This window comes from Vitis riparia, unplaced genomic scaffold, assembly GCF_004353265.1.
Source record: "Vitis riparia cultivar Riparia Gloire de Montpellier isolate 1030 unplaced genomic scaffold, EGFV_Vit.rip_1.0 scaffold454_pilon_pilon, whole genome shotgun sequence".
Classification (NCBI taxonomy): Eukaryota; Viridiplantae; Streptophyta; class Magnoliopsida; order Vitales; family Vitaceae; genus Vitis; species Vitis riparia.
In genome coordinates, this window is record NW_023269681.1 from 116707 (window position 1) to 130467 (window position 13761).

Consider the following 13761-nt stretch of genomic DNA (forward strand, 5'->3'; position numbering starts at 1 on the left):
TGCTGGGTTGCGCCACTTAGAGATAAAGGAAACATGGTGATCATCTGTGACTCGTCTAACCCATGGGCCCTCATCACAGTATTGTAGAGTCAAAGATGAATACATGGACAACCAACGCCCATGTATCTCTCAATGTCAAGCATCCTGAACTTAACCGAAAAACTGGCTACCGGCATATCCTCGAAATCATCCCAAACAACTGATCCATCTGACACTCTCATTTGCCTCATACGCTGCTCAATACGGTCCATACGTGCATGAGCGTCATCAGTGACTGTGGTCTGAACGGCTGCAGGTGGAGCAACCTCAAAATGCCCATGTAATACATAAGGTGAAGCCTGAGGCACTGTCGGAACAGGTGGTGGCGGTGGAGGTGGCAACGAATCATGAAGTGTCTCATCCTGAACTACGGGCGGTCTGCTCTGCTGGCTACCAATCTCCTGCCTAAGACTAGCCAAAGCCTCCTGGATGGAAGCCATGATGACCGTAAACTGATCAACTGTAATGACCTGCTGATCCATACCCGATCTCTCTGAAAACCGAACCAATCTCCCCTCTACTCTGATCCAAGAAGGTAAATCCAGACTGAGAACAAAAATCTGATCCTACAAAGCATGGAAGAAATGATAACCTGAACGGAAACAAGCAAGGTATCCAAGACGAAGACGGACTGTTTGACAGTACTCAAACTCGCACTGATCTCTGTTCACTCTCAACTGGAGACTAAAAGGGGGAATGTCAAATCCGAACTGTGACCATAGAGGCTCTGAAAGCCCTCAGATGCACCCACGTGTAGGGAGGGAGTCCTAATCGAAGGATCTACGACTCAACTTACGAGCTCAAGGTGGCTTTAAATGGATATGGGTGGACTTTAAAAGATCCTTAGCAAAAATGGTCATACTCTCCGGCAGTATGCAACCCTTTGCACGCCTTTGAAGAGATAGGGCGCTTCCATGCAAGATGGTCATCACCTCCACACATGCACTACCTCGACATCTCAGGGGGTTTCCTATGGTGAAACCTCTCAAAACTCTCAACGCTCGATGGTCAACTAGAGTGCGCAGTGACGGTGTGGGTGCATCCGAAAACCATAGGAAGCTAAAATGGGAAGATGAAACACACTGGCCACACAAATATCCATGAAACTTAGCTCGGGGCTATACAGGTCTTCAATGATCGGACTCCAATCGACATCAAAGTGTCGCTCTCCTCCATAATGCTCTCGTACATCGATATAGCTCGTCGCTAGACCCTACTCCTAATCTCTAGCTCGGTCAGAGAACAAAGACACAGAAGGTCTCATATTTACAATAATGAGGACCAGAATGAAGGGAATGACCGAGACCAAGAGAGTTGGAGGTAAGGGGATAGATGTGCGGCCCACATGGACAATCGACATGCAATCACGCAGAAGGAGGGCAGTCATGCAACATGCAATCAAGCAGAGTACATGGTATATCACTCAGGTCCACATACAAACTATGACAATCAGATGAAAAATGATACAGACATCATGCTCGAAGACGATCAAGATAATATACAAGCAAGTGAATCAATATGTTGAATCAAACGGTATGTAAAAATGAATCCATACATGCAAGGTGATCAGAACAATCATGGCAAAAATTAGAATCACTATGCTAAGCAAAGCAAGATAAGCAATTGATGTAATCAACATGTCAATATCCCAAACAAATATAGCAATGAAGTATAGAAGAAATAGCTATCTCGGAATCCTCAATCAAGACAAATCAATCATCGTAATCAACATGTCAGATATCTCAAACAAATATATCAATGAAGCGCAAAAAGAATCACTATAACAGAATCCTCAATCAAGATGATCAACCAACACGATCAATATGTCAATGTCCCCAGTGAAAACTCAGGAACTCTCAATGTGCAATAAAGAGACGAGTACCCGCTGATTGACTCATTGAACGCCACATTTGCTTCATCTTAAGTTCAAGCTTGACCCTCTGGGGTTTCCCCAGTGGAGTCGCCATTTTGTGGACCCCGCATTATGCTCGATGTGTTCCCACTAGATGGGGAAACTCGCTTTTTATTTTATTTAGTGAAAATTTGATTTTTAGAAAAAGACTTGGAGTCGCTACTTATTTTTGTTTTATTTTTTTAAGAGAAAAACAAAATAAGAAAGAAAACCCTAATTGTGACTCCTGAAGGAAAAAACAGGTCTGTGAAAAACCAAGTCTGGGTCTGGGGGTCAGGTTACTTATTGGGAAGGTACGGTGATGAGTCGTAACACCTCTCTAAGCCCGTATATATACGACCTCTACTAAATGAATTAAGGGAATTGTGGCAATTAATCAATTAATTATGGATACCAAGAGAAATAATCAATGTACAAGTCACGGTGAAAATTAATATACACAAAAATAATGACGAAATCTAATTATAAGAATACATAAAATAAATGACAAAAGAATTATGCAAAATGGTTTATTGAGCTAAATAAATAAATAACGAAAAAAATATTAAAAAAAGTTTTCAAGAAATTTCATAGGATTTTATTAAAAATTATTTTGAATGAGTGATTTCAATTTATTTATTTACAAAATATTTTCTTTAAGTGATTTGATTCAATTTCATTTGTATTTAATTTTTAAAAAAAATGTTATTTACACTTATTGTATCAAAAGAATTTATTATAAAATTTCAATTTGGGCACAAAAATTATTTTTACTTGTTAAAAAAAAAAAGAATGAATTTTTACAATTTTATTTACAAAAATATTTCAATTTGATTTCATTTAAGAAAAGTGATTTATACAAATTATTTAAAAAGACATAACTTTATTTACAAAAGAATTTTTAATTAAAAGGAAAAAATAAAAATAAAAATAAATAAATAAATAAATAAATCATCTATTTCCAAAAATGACTTTTAATCCAATTTTAATTAAGTAAAAAGAATTTATTTTTTTTAAAAAAGAAAACATTTTTTGGACAAATTTATTAAAAATTAATTTTTGGGACAACTTTATTTACAAAACAATATTTGGACAATTTTAGTAAACAAAGAAATTTTTGGACAAATATTATTTAAAAACAAAATTTCAAATTCCATTAAAAACATTTCTTTTGGATTTTTTTAAATGCATTTTTCTGAATTTTTATAAATAAATAAAATTGTTGTTTTATTAAAACACATTTACTGACTTCTTTATCTCATTTAAACAAAATTTCTAGTTTGTTTGATGTTCAATTATGTACACACTCAATAAATATATACAAACGAATATTTACAAGGATTAATAAAAATAAAACTAAATAAAAGTGGGAAATAAATTTACAAGAAGCTCCACGTGTCATAAATTCATCCTTAGCTAACAAGATTGCAGAATGGGCTCATACAAAAACAAAAAATAGCACAAATATAAGTATCCAAAAATATGTAGAGTCCAAAATAATTATTGAAGCCCAAATTCAAACTTCAAATTAATCTAATAAATTTTATCAATTATAAATGGGCCCAAATTAACAAATATAACCTAACAAAAATATTTCACATATCATAAATCCTAATATAAAATTTTTTCAAATTAATAGCTAAAATGTAAGCTTAATTAATCAAACCCAAAACATGATAAATTAAAATAAATCTTATTATGTCTAAATTTGATATTTCATAATCCAAGCCTAATTTAATATACATCATAATTATCTCATGTTCAAATTAAATAATTCAAATGGGCCAAGCTCATATCAAATATTCAAATCATCCAACAAATCTTACCCATATTGTGGACCCAAAATTCACATCAATTAACAAACCCACATTAATAATACACATGACCAAAGAAAATAATACCTTAAGCCCAATCCAATAAACCTAAACAAATAATCAATTAACAATAGCCCAAGCCCAAATAAACAATATGCAATTGATATAGTCCAAATATCCTAAATTAATCCCACAAACCCAAATTAACAAATTTCAAATTAATCCACCAATAATAAATTAACCCAAATTTCACAGTAATTCTTCAATAACAAATTAACTCAAATTTCATATTAATTTACCAACAACAAATTAACATAAATTCCATGCTAATTAATAAAGCTCAAATATAAAGCCCACAAATAAACATAAATGCACAAGCCCAATGTTAACAACAATTATTATTAAAATCAAATAAAGAAAAAAAATAGTAATAAAAATAAAAATAATAATAATAATAATAATAACCGACGGTCCTAAAAATGGATGGAAGGGAAGGGGATCCCCGACTGTTGGAAATGATGCCGACGGCGGCAGCTCGCCGACAACGACTAACCGACTGTGGATATGGAGATGGGTTTCACGGGGAATAAAAGGAAACCAAAAAGAAAAAAAGAAATGGATGGACGGAAAAATGAGGGGACGTGTGGCAGTAGGTGTTCTAGAGGAGAAAAGAAACCAGAAAAAAAAAAAATGAGGAAAGAAAAATCTGGGGGGTTCCCCGGTCGGTCTGTGTGGGAGTTGGGGGAGGAAAAATGGAGAAAGAAAATAAAAAAAAATGGAGATGAAAGGAAATAGAAGAGAGAAGATAGCGGTGTGTGGTCGGTGTGCCGTTGGGAGAGAGAATAGTGGTCTTGGGCGAAAGCTCAAAAAATTGGGCGAGCGACTGTTGAGAATGGGAGTGGAGTTGCAGAGAGAGAATGAGTAGAGGGGGAAAAGAACTCAAAAAAAATTGGGGGGCTCGACATTTTCCGAGTTTGGGGAGAGAGGAAAGAGGAGAGAGGAGAGAGAAGAGAGGAGAGAAAAAATGGGGGGGGGGGGGGGAAATCTTGGGAAATGGAAGGAGAAAAAAAAAACAATAAAAAAATCTTGGGAAATGGAGGGAGAAAAAAAACAATAAAAAAAGGAAAAAGAATGATGAAGAGTGGAGAGTGGAGAGGGGGAGCTTTTGGACATGGGATGAGGGGTAGGTGAGGATAGGTGGAGGAAGAGAAGAGAGAGAGGAGAGGAGATATATATATATATATATATATATATATATATATATATATATATATATATATATATATATATATATATAATATAATATAATAATAACAAATAAAATGAATAAATAAAAATAAAAATAAAAATAAAATAAAAAATAATTTAAAAAATAATGAAAACAAAAAATTGAAGGGTAAGTGGGCCTAAAATAGTACATGTAATCGGAATTTAAAATTGGGCTTAAAATTAATGTAAAAATAAAATTGAAACAAATTTTGGGGTTTATAGGAAGGTTTAATGTAAACAATGTTAGTTCAAGAACACAAAATAAAATAAGAGAAAAGTGGGTTTTGACTCACTAATATAAAAATATATGAAAAAAGAACTTCAAATTTTTTAAATTAGTATTATCTTTATTTATTTAAAAATAATTTGAAATACATGCATTTTTTAATAAGTAATGTAGTTATTCCCTAAAATTTCTCTTTTACTTGCCACGTCATCAACACCAATTGACAACTAAACCCCTCCACATAAATATTTTCCTTTTATTTAGATATATTTATTATTATTATTATTTATTACTTTATTATTATTATTTGAAATTTTTTCTCCTAATAACAAACACCCTATAAGGACATTTTTTGTTTTTGTTTTTTTGTTTTTTTTTTCTTTTCTCCATAAACAAACATTCCATAGGTGACTCAAACTTATTTATCTTTTAAACACTACAATATATCACCTTTTATATGTATCTCTATCACATGAATTGAAGGTGAAGCCTAAAACAAAGAAAATGCCTAAAACTCCTTGAAATTAATCTCAACTTGCCCTAATGAAAAAAAAAATCATAAAGAGACCATGGGAAAAACCATAAATCTTATTCCTAGCAAAACTCAAACTTATCTATAGTCCGCTAGGGTTTCACTACTTCTAATGTCCATACTTTTCAAACCATTTCACTTTTTCTATGGGGTGCTTGTTTATAGAGAAAAAAAATTCTCAACTTTTCCTAAAGGGTGTTTGTTTTTGGAGAAAAAAAAATTCTCAAATAATAATAATAGTAATAAAGAACATATCTAAAAGAAAGAGAAACATTTACGTGAAGGAGTTTAGTTGTTAATTGGTGTTGATGACATAACAAGTAAAATGTGCATTTTAGGGAGTTCAAGTGCATGTATTTCAAATTATTTTTAAATAGATGAAGATAATACTGATTTAAAAAATTTAGGGTTCTTGTTTTCATATATTTTCATATTAGTGAGTCAAAACCTACTTTTCCCTTAAAAACAATGACACATGATATGCAAAACATAAAGATATTTTTACTTTCATTATTTAATAAGGATATTTAAAATTGCAATAACAAATCAACTTAGGAAATATTCTATACGATATTTTTTACAAAAAGAAATCTTTACTAATTAGGAATTTGAAATACTTTGCAACATAGGGAGATTAAGATTTTTTTTTTTTTATTAAACCTAGCACATTTTCTTTTTCATTGTTTCTTTTTTCTTTTCTCTCACACTTCCATGATCAAAGTGGGAGTGAAAAAATTTTGACATAAAAAACTTCTAACTCAAACTATAGAAAAATTAAATTAAGGGTAAATTGAACAAAACACTAAAATTAGGGGAATTCCATAGATAAATTAGAAAACTCTAAGTTATTTGAGTTTCCTAAAACTTTTTGGAATCACTCTTTTTGCAAAAGAATATAATTTGGATATTGTATTTATGATTCAAAGTTTTCAAATAAAAAAATAAATCCTAGCAATATAGCAAGTATAAAAGAAATTAAAATTTTTATATATGGTTATTCTTATAAGTGTGGTTATTTTTTACCAATAAAATATTATTATTTTTATTTAATTAAAATATTTTAAAATTATTTTTATTTTTAAATTTAATCATTTTAAAAATAAGATTTTTAAATATAAAATCAATCACATGACAAGGTAGTTATTTTTTCTTATTTACTAAAAACCCAAAAATTCAAGAGCGATTATTTTAGATCCAAAATATACAAATCATAAGTTAACTTTCTCTACCTTCCTTGTGAGCAATAAAAAATAATCTTTCTAGCACAAGAAACAATTTTCCCACTTAAAAAAAATGAAGAACAATGAAAGAGATGATAAATAATTAAATAAATTTACCATACCATACTTTTTATTATTTTTTAATACATATAGGAACAATTATAAAAACCTAACTATAATAAAAATTAAACTCCTAATCAAATTAGGATTCCAAATCCTAAGAAGAATCAAACTCAAATATTAATAATTCTAATGTACTAAGGAAATAGTCTTGGTTTAATTCAGATTCCTAAATTGCCTTCTTTAATTCAAGCTCTTCTAATTTCTTTATACTCATTATCTTCTTCAAGTTGAACAATGTTTTCACCTTGATTGGCTTTGTAAAAAAGTTTGCAACTTGATTTTTAGAAGAACAAAACTCAAACATAATTTTTTTTGTCTTTCACCAAATCATGAATATAGTGAAATTTAATGTCAATGTGTTTGCTTCTTCCATGAAAAATCATATTATTGGTCTATGCAATTATTGATTTATTATCACAAAAAAATCTTTGTGGGAACTTCTTAAGTATTCTTTAAGTTAGAAAGCATTCTTATAATGAAAACTTAGATTGTTTGATTAGTTTCAATATACTCTACTTCTACTATTGACAAAGCAATTACATGTTGTTTCTTTGACAATCAAGAAAAAACTCCAAATACAAGATTAAATGCATAGCCCAAAGTACTTTTTCACTCTTCTACATCACTTGCCCAATCATTATGTATGTATCCAACAAGCTCCATCTTGTTACCATATGCATAAAAAATATCATCACTTTGCATACCTTTAATGTGTCGTATGATACGTTTTACTGCTTATAAGTGAGATTGGCATGGAGACTCCATGAATCTGCTTACAAGCCCAACTCCAAAGACAATGTCTAGTCTTTTAAAAGTCAAATACCATAAACTCACAATCATTCTAATTCTAAAATTTGTAGGATCAACAAACTTACTTGAGTTATATTTTCCTAATTTCAATATTTCTTCGATTAGAGTTAGAATAGGATTGCATGATCCCATCTTGAATTTTTTAAGAATATCACTTGGGTACTTCTTTTGAAAAATAAAAATACCTTTCCTACTTGAATTACTCCAATCCCAAGAAAATAGGACATCAATCCCATATCTATCATCTCAATTGACTAATCATCACTTCTTTGAATTCTACAATTGAGTTCAAATTATTACTAGTGATAATTAAATTATCCAAATATAAACACACAATAAGAAGGTCACCCTACAAATTAGATTTGACATATAAAGTGCATTCATAAGGACATCTTTGAAATCCATTCTTCATGAAATAAGTATCAATGTGTGTGTACCATGCTCTTGGTGCCTGCTTCAATCTATATAAGGCCTCTTTTAACTTATAGACATTTTTTTTTTTATCTAATATCCTTGAGATTGTTCAAAACAAACCTCTTCTTCTAGTTCATCATTCAAGAAAGTTGATTTTAGATTCATTTGAAAATTTTCCCAATTGTTTTGTGGTAAGAGAGATAATCATATGAACAATGTCAAGTCTAACAATAGTGATAAATACCTCAAAATAATCAATAGCTTGTTTTTGCTAGTAACTTTTTGTCACCAATCTTGCGTTAAAGCAATTCACCTCTCCATTGTCTTGTTCTTGGTTTTGCATATTGTAATTGGCTTCTTAGAATTAGGGAGATTAATGGGCTTCCATGGATAATATTCTCATTGACACGATTTCTTCATCCATAGCTTTAAGCCAACAATCATCTTGAGCAGCTTCCTCATAACTTAATGGGTCACAATATACAAATAAAGCAAAACCCATCAATTCTCCACTTGTTGGGTCACTATTATTAGCAACCATGTAATCTTGCAAGCATGTAGATGAAACAAACATTTGCTCTCTATCCATTGTTGTTGCTTGGGGTTTGAGGCCAATCGATTTTTATCCCTTTGCATAGATGAGAGCGTATGATAATACGCGTAGAGATGTGTGGACCCCGTATTTTTGCTCATGCACTTCCACTCAATGGCGAACTCGTTTTTTTATTAGAAAATGACTTGGAGTCGCCACTTATTTTTGTTTTATTTTTAAAGGGCAAACAAAATAAGAAAAAAAACTCTAAGTGTGATTCCTTATTTGGAAAAGATCGTATGTGAAAAACCAAATATGGGCTCGGGGGTCAGGTTACTTATTGGGAAGGTATGGTAAAGACCGTAGCACCCCTCTAAGCCCCTAAAATGGGTCTCTACTAAATAAAATGAAACACGTGTGACAATTGATTGATTCAACATGGATACCCAAAGAACATCGATCTAAAAATAATTGAAGAGTGTACATGAGTAATGAGTTGATTGCTTCATGGAAAACAAAGGTTAGTAAACAAACACAAAATAATCCCATGTATCACAAAGTGAATCAACCAAGCATGACAATCAATCAATCAATGAGAAAATCACAAATGTTGGGCCCCACCAAAGCCCGATTTATTTTTGCATGAATCAATTCCGTAACCTCCATCACTTGGAATTACATAATTAAATTCATGTTTATTTTTAAAACATTTAAAAATCAAGAAGATGTGAAAAGCATTTGCCGAAGAGAAAATGGGAACAAATTTTATTGAAAAATAGAATTTTTGGTAACCTAGAACTCTAAGGAAGAGTAAAAAGGTTAAAGAATTAATATTATTTGGAAATTGGACTTTAGAAAATTGAAGTTTGAAAACAAGGATGAAGAAATGAGAAAATGAGGGCAAGAATTTAAAAAAACTGACCCACCAAAAGGTGGCCATGCATGCCATGAAAAAATTTTCTTTAGATCAATCTCACATTTCTCAATGAGGGGAGCAATAGTAGTCAAACTCATAAAGATGACATCTTCCACCTCTGTACAAAAAGTCAGCTCTACTTATCAGACCACCTGGAGCAGCTGAAATAACAAGAAGCCCAGCAGGTGATCCACCAAATCCATTAGGATCTTCAATTGATAGCTCGACAACTGTAAGTGCATCTAGAGTTCCAGACCACAAACTCTTAAACTTGCCAGGCTCCAGAAAACGAGTGAAATGATCACCAAGTGTGGCAAACATCTTCTTTATTGCCATATATGTCTCATTTTGCGTGTTCATTGGCTCATTACGCAGTGCATTCCTTCTGTAGCGAAACCAACTGTGACCACTAAGTGTTTTTCCAACATATGCATGGTCAATTGTCACTCTAACAACTGATTGGACAAAATGAACAGCGTCATGATGCTTAAACTTTTCTGAACAATTTAATTCTTTCTGAAGACTGGCAGTGCATTTTCTCAATTTAGGACGCAATCCATAACCTACTGAAAACAAACTGCACCGGAACGAAGAGCTTTTATCGAGCCTTGACTTTGGAATTCTCCTCATGATTTCCAACTAGATTGCAACTTCTTTGCCTGTCAATACCATTTTTGCTTATACACAACAAGAAACTCCACAGTCAAGGCTGTCCAATTCTCCGTGGCAATGAGTTTCATGATTGAGTAATGGGGAAGTGGAAGAGAAAGAGACGCAACAGCAAAGCTTTCAAACGCCTCCATTCACATGGCAATTTGGAAATTTAACATGCCAGGGAACTACATCATTCTACCAGCCTGCGCGGTGACTCCCAAATATTGCAAGGTGGCCATGCAAGCTGAACCCATGTGTGTGCGAGCCCGGGATGCAGCTGGTACTGCACTGTGAAGTTGGTGATTGCAGCTGCCATGAATTCCCCTTCTTGTTCATCTCCATATGTGTGATGAGAGAAAGAAAATATCCGGTTTGTTGGACCTTAAACCAAACTAGATACAAGGTTGATAATATATTTTTCAGCATCACAGTCCAATGTTAACATTTCATCGACCACGAGTAAGAAGGTCAGCAAGAGAACCAGCTACTCCTCGTCATCTTCCCTTCTCATTGTTGAGTAAATCCTCTGCAATTGCTTCCATTTGCTTCCGCTTTTTTTCTTCTTTCACAGATTGCATTACTTCATCACTCCCATTGTCAGATTCTTTATACGGGTACTTTGCAAATGGAATAAGATTGTTGAAGCTATTCCCAGATTGAGTCCTTGCCTTTCTGAAGCATTTGAAATTTATAATTCTATTTTTTGTTGAAGAAAATGATGTTAGCAAGTTAATATCTCTCACAATTAAGTCTTGACTGTATAAAACATCTGGATTTCCACTTTCAAATTCATCAACTTTGTCTCGTCTTGTTGTTACACCATCATTCATTTGTCTAAAATGTGTCATGTGGCCAGTCTCTGATGCGTTAGTAGCCTGACCAATAGATATCTCCCCTTTGCTATCATATTTAATGGTTTCTTTAGTGCAGGGAGCAGCATTGGCATGAATTGATGCGGCTGTTTCAACCTCTGCATCAGAATCAGCTACTATAGATATTTCCCCGTTGCTATCATACTTAAAGACTTCCTTAGTATGGGCAGCAGAATTGACATGACTTGATGTGGCTGTTTCGATTTCTGCATAAAAATCTACTACTACAGTCTTGTCTGTGGAGCATGAAGATGAGACAAGTACAGGTGGCGATATTATAGTAGAAGGATCCAGATGTCCAGATATAACAACAGTAATCAAATTCATCTCTTTCACACTTGATACAGATGAATCAAACTTGTCTGCTGAGCATGTAGGGATTACATGCAAAAGTCGATTATTTTCTCCTCCCTCCAACCTTTGGTTGATGTAGCACCACCAAGTTCCCCATGTGAATCTCACTCTCCCCAGTGTCTATCATGATCGCAACAGCAAAGCCCTTCTCATCATTTAATCTCTTCACACGCTCAATAACGTGGCGATGCCACTCACATGTACCATGGCACAATGTTGATAGGCACCACATTCATTCCACTGATTGTGAGTGCCTCCAATTGCTCAGTCATGTCACTAACACAGTCAAAGCGAAAGGCATCAACACGGCTTTCATCCCTCTCTTGTAGTGGTTCGGCCAATCCAAATCTGATCTTCACACCCCAGACTTACCAGAAACAGGGAAATAAACAAAAGAAGATAGGAGCAAGGCAAGGACACCTATTTTTTAGTTCTCTACTCTGTTTCAACTCCTGTCACTTTTGTTGCTTTAGACACCTATTTTTCTTCTCAACCTCTTTCTTCTTTATAGCTGATTTTCCTCAAGCTCTCTGAAAAGCTCTCTCTAAACCCTCCACCCCTCTCTCTCTCACAACCTCCTCTTAGTTGCCTTTCCTCTCCCTCTCTTTCTCCCTTTCTCTCTTTCTCTCTTTCTCTGGTAATCTCTCTCAAGCTCTCCTGCCTCTCAAGCCTTCCTTTGCTCCGTCTTTCCAAGTTCTCTACCTCTCTCTTGAGTTGTCTTGCCTCTCCCTCTCTTTCTCTCTTTCTCTAGTTATCTTTCTCAAGCTCTTCTGCCTCTCAAGCGTCCCTTTACTTTGTCTTTCCAAGCTCTCTACCTCTCTCTTGAGTTGTCTTGCCTCCCAAGCTACCCCGCTCCCCTCAAGCTGCCAGCAACAAAAACGCTCCCCCTCATAACGACCTACAGAATTCTCATGCCACACGTCAGCTGCTGGTTCCCCACAGAAAAGGTCACTGTTAGCCCACTCCCTCATGCATGTGCCGCCAAAATAACCAAAAAGTTGGTAAAAAATGTGGTCTAAAATACCAAAAACCCATACCAAAATAAGGGTCTACAAATATCCCCTTCTTCGGTAGAGATCACAAGTGTAATGAATGGATCACGAATATGCGAGAGATGAATGGAATGAAGTGAACTGTACCAAAGAATAGAAAAGATCCCGAATTTTGGTGTAAACACACAGCACGATGAGCTCAAAATCAAGGGCACATACTAGGGAGGTGAAACTCTAAACAAAGATAATGTGGACGATGCGAGAGATGCATACGCAATGTACAATGAGTAGCACTAGACTATGACACGATGAACGGCTCAATGATAAGTAAGATAAGGAATGATCGATCTTCAGAAAGAATGAACTCGAAGAAAGAGGTGTGATTCAAGATCGAACAAGACTCAACTGTGCAGGCGTGGCTCAAAGGCAAACAAGACTCAACTCAACTGACAAAACCATGACCGATCGATATAGGTGTGGTCCCAAAAACTCAAACTCAAACAGAACTGACAAGATGAATGATCGATCGATATAGGTGCGGTCCCAAAAAACTCAAACTACAAGACAACAACTGATTGATATAGGTACAGTCCCAACTTGAACTGAACACAAACTGACATGAAGATGGTCGATTGATATGGATGTGACCCCAAAAAACTCAAACTGAAACTGACAAGAAGATGGTCAATCGATATAGGTGCGACCCATTTGACTGAACTAGACTAAACTGATAGGAAGATGATTGATCGATATAGGTGTGGCCCTAACTCAAACTGAACTAACAAGATGATGAATGAATGACCGATCGATATAGGTGCGGTCTCAACTTGAATTGAACAAAAATTGATAGGAGGATGGCTGATCGATATAGGTGCAGCCCCAAAAACACAAACTCAAACTGACACAAAAGATGACAGATCAATATAAGTGCAGTTCTGAAAACTCAAACTGATAGAAAGATGGCAGGTCAATATAAGTGCAGCCCCAAAAACTCAAACTCAAATTGACAAGACGATGACCGATCGATATAAGTGCGGTCCCGAAAAACTCAACCGAGCTGAACTGATGGGAAGATGACTGATCAATATAGGTGTGGCCCCAAA

General features: G+C 34.3%; 1 protein-coding gene across 1 annotated transcript; it reads right to left on the minus strand.

Moving 5' to 3' along the window:
• Positions 1 to 10934: 10934 nt before the first annotated feature.
• LOC117909873 (nijmegen breakage syndrome 1 protein-like) lies at positions 10935 to 11639 on the minus strand. Its single transcript, XM_034823920.1, has one exon. It carries the CDS (start codon positions 11637 to 11639, stop codon positions 10935 to 10937), a length of 705 nt encoding a protein of 234 aa, XP_034679811.1.
• Positions 11640 to 13761: the final 2122 nt, after the last annotated feature.

What these genes read in the sequence shown, in the direction of transcription:
- LOC117909873 (XM_034823920.1), bottom strand. Translation starts at nt 11,639, where the DNA reads ATGAATTTGATTACTGTTGTTATATCTGGACATCTGGATCCTTCTACT.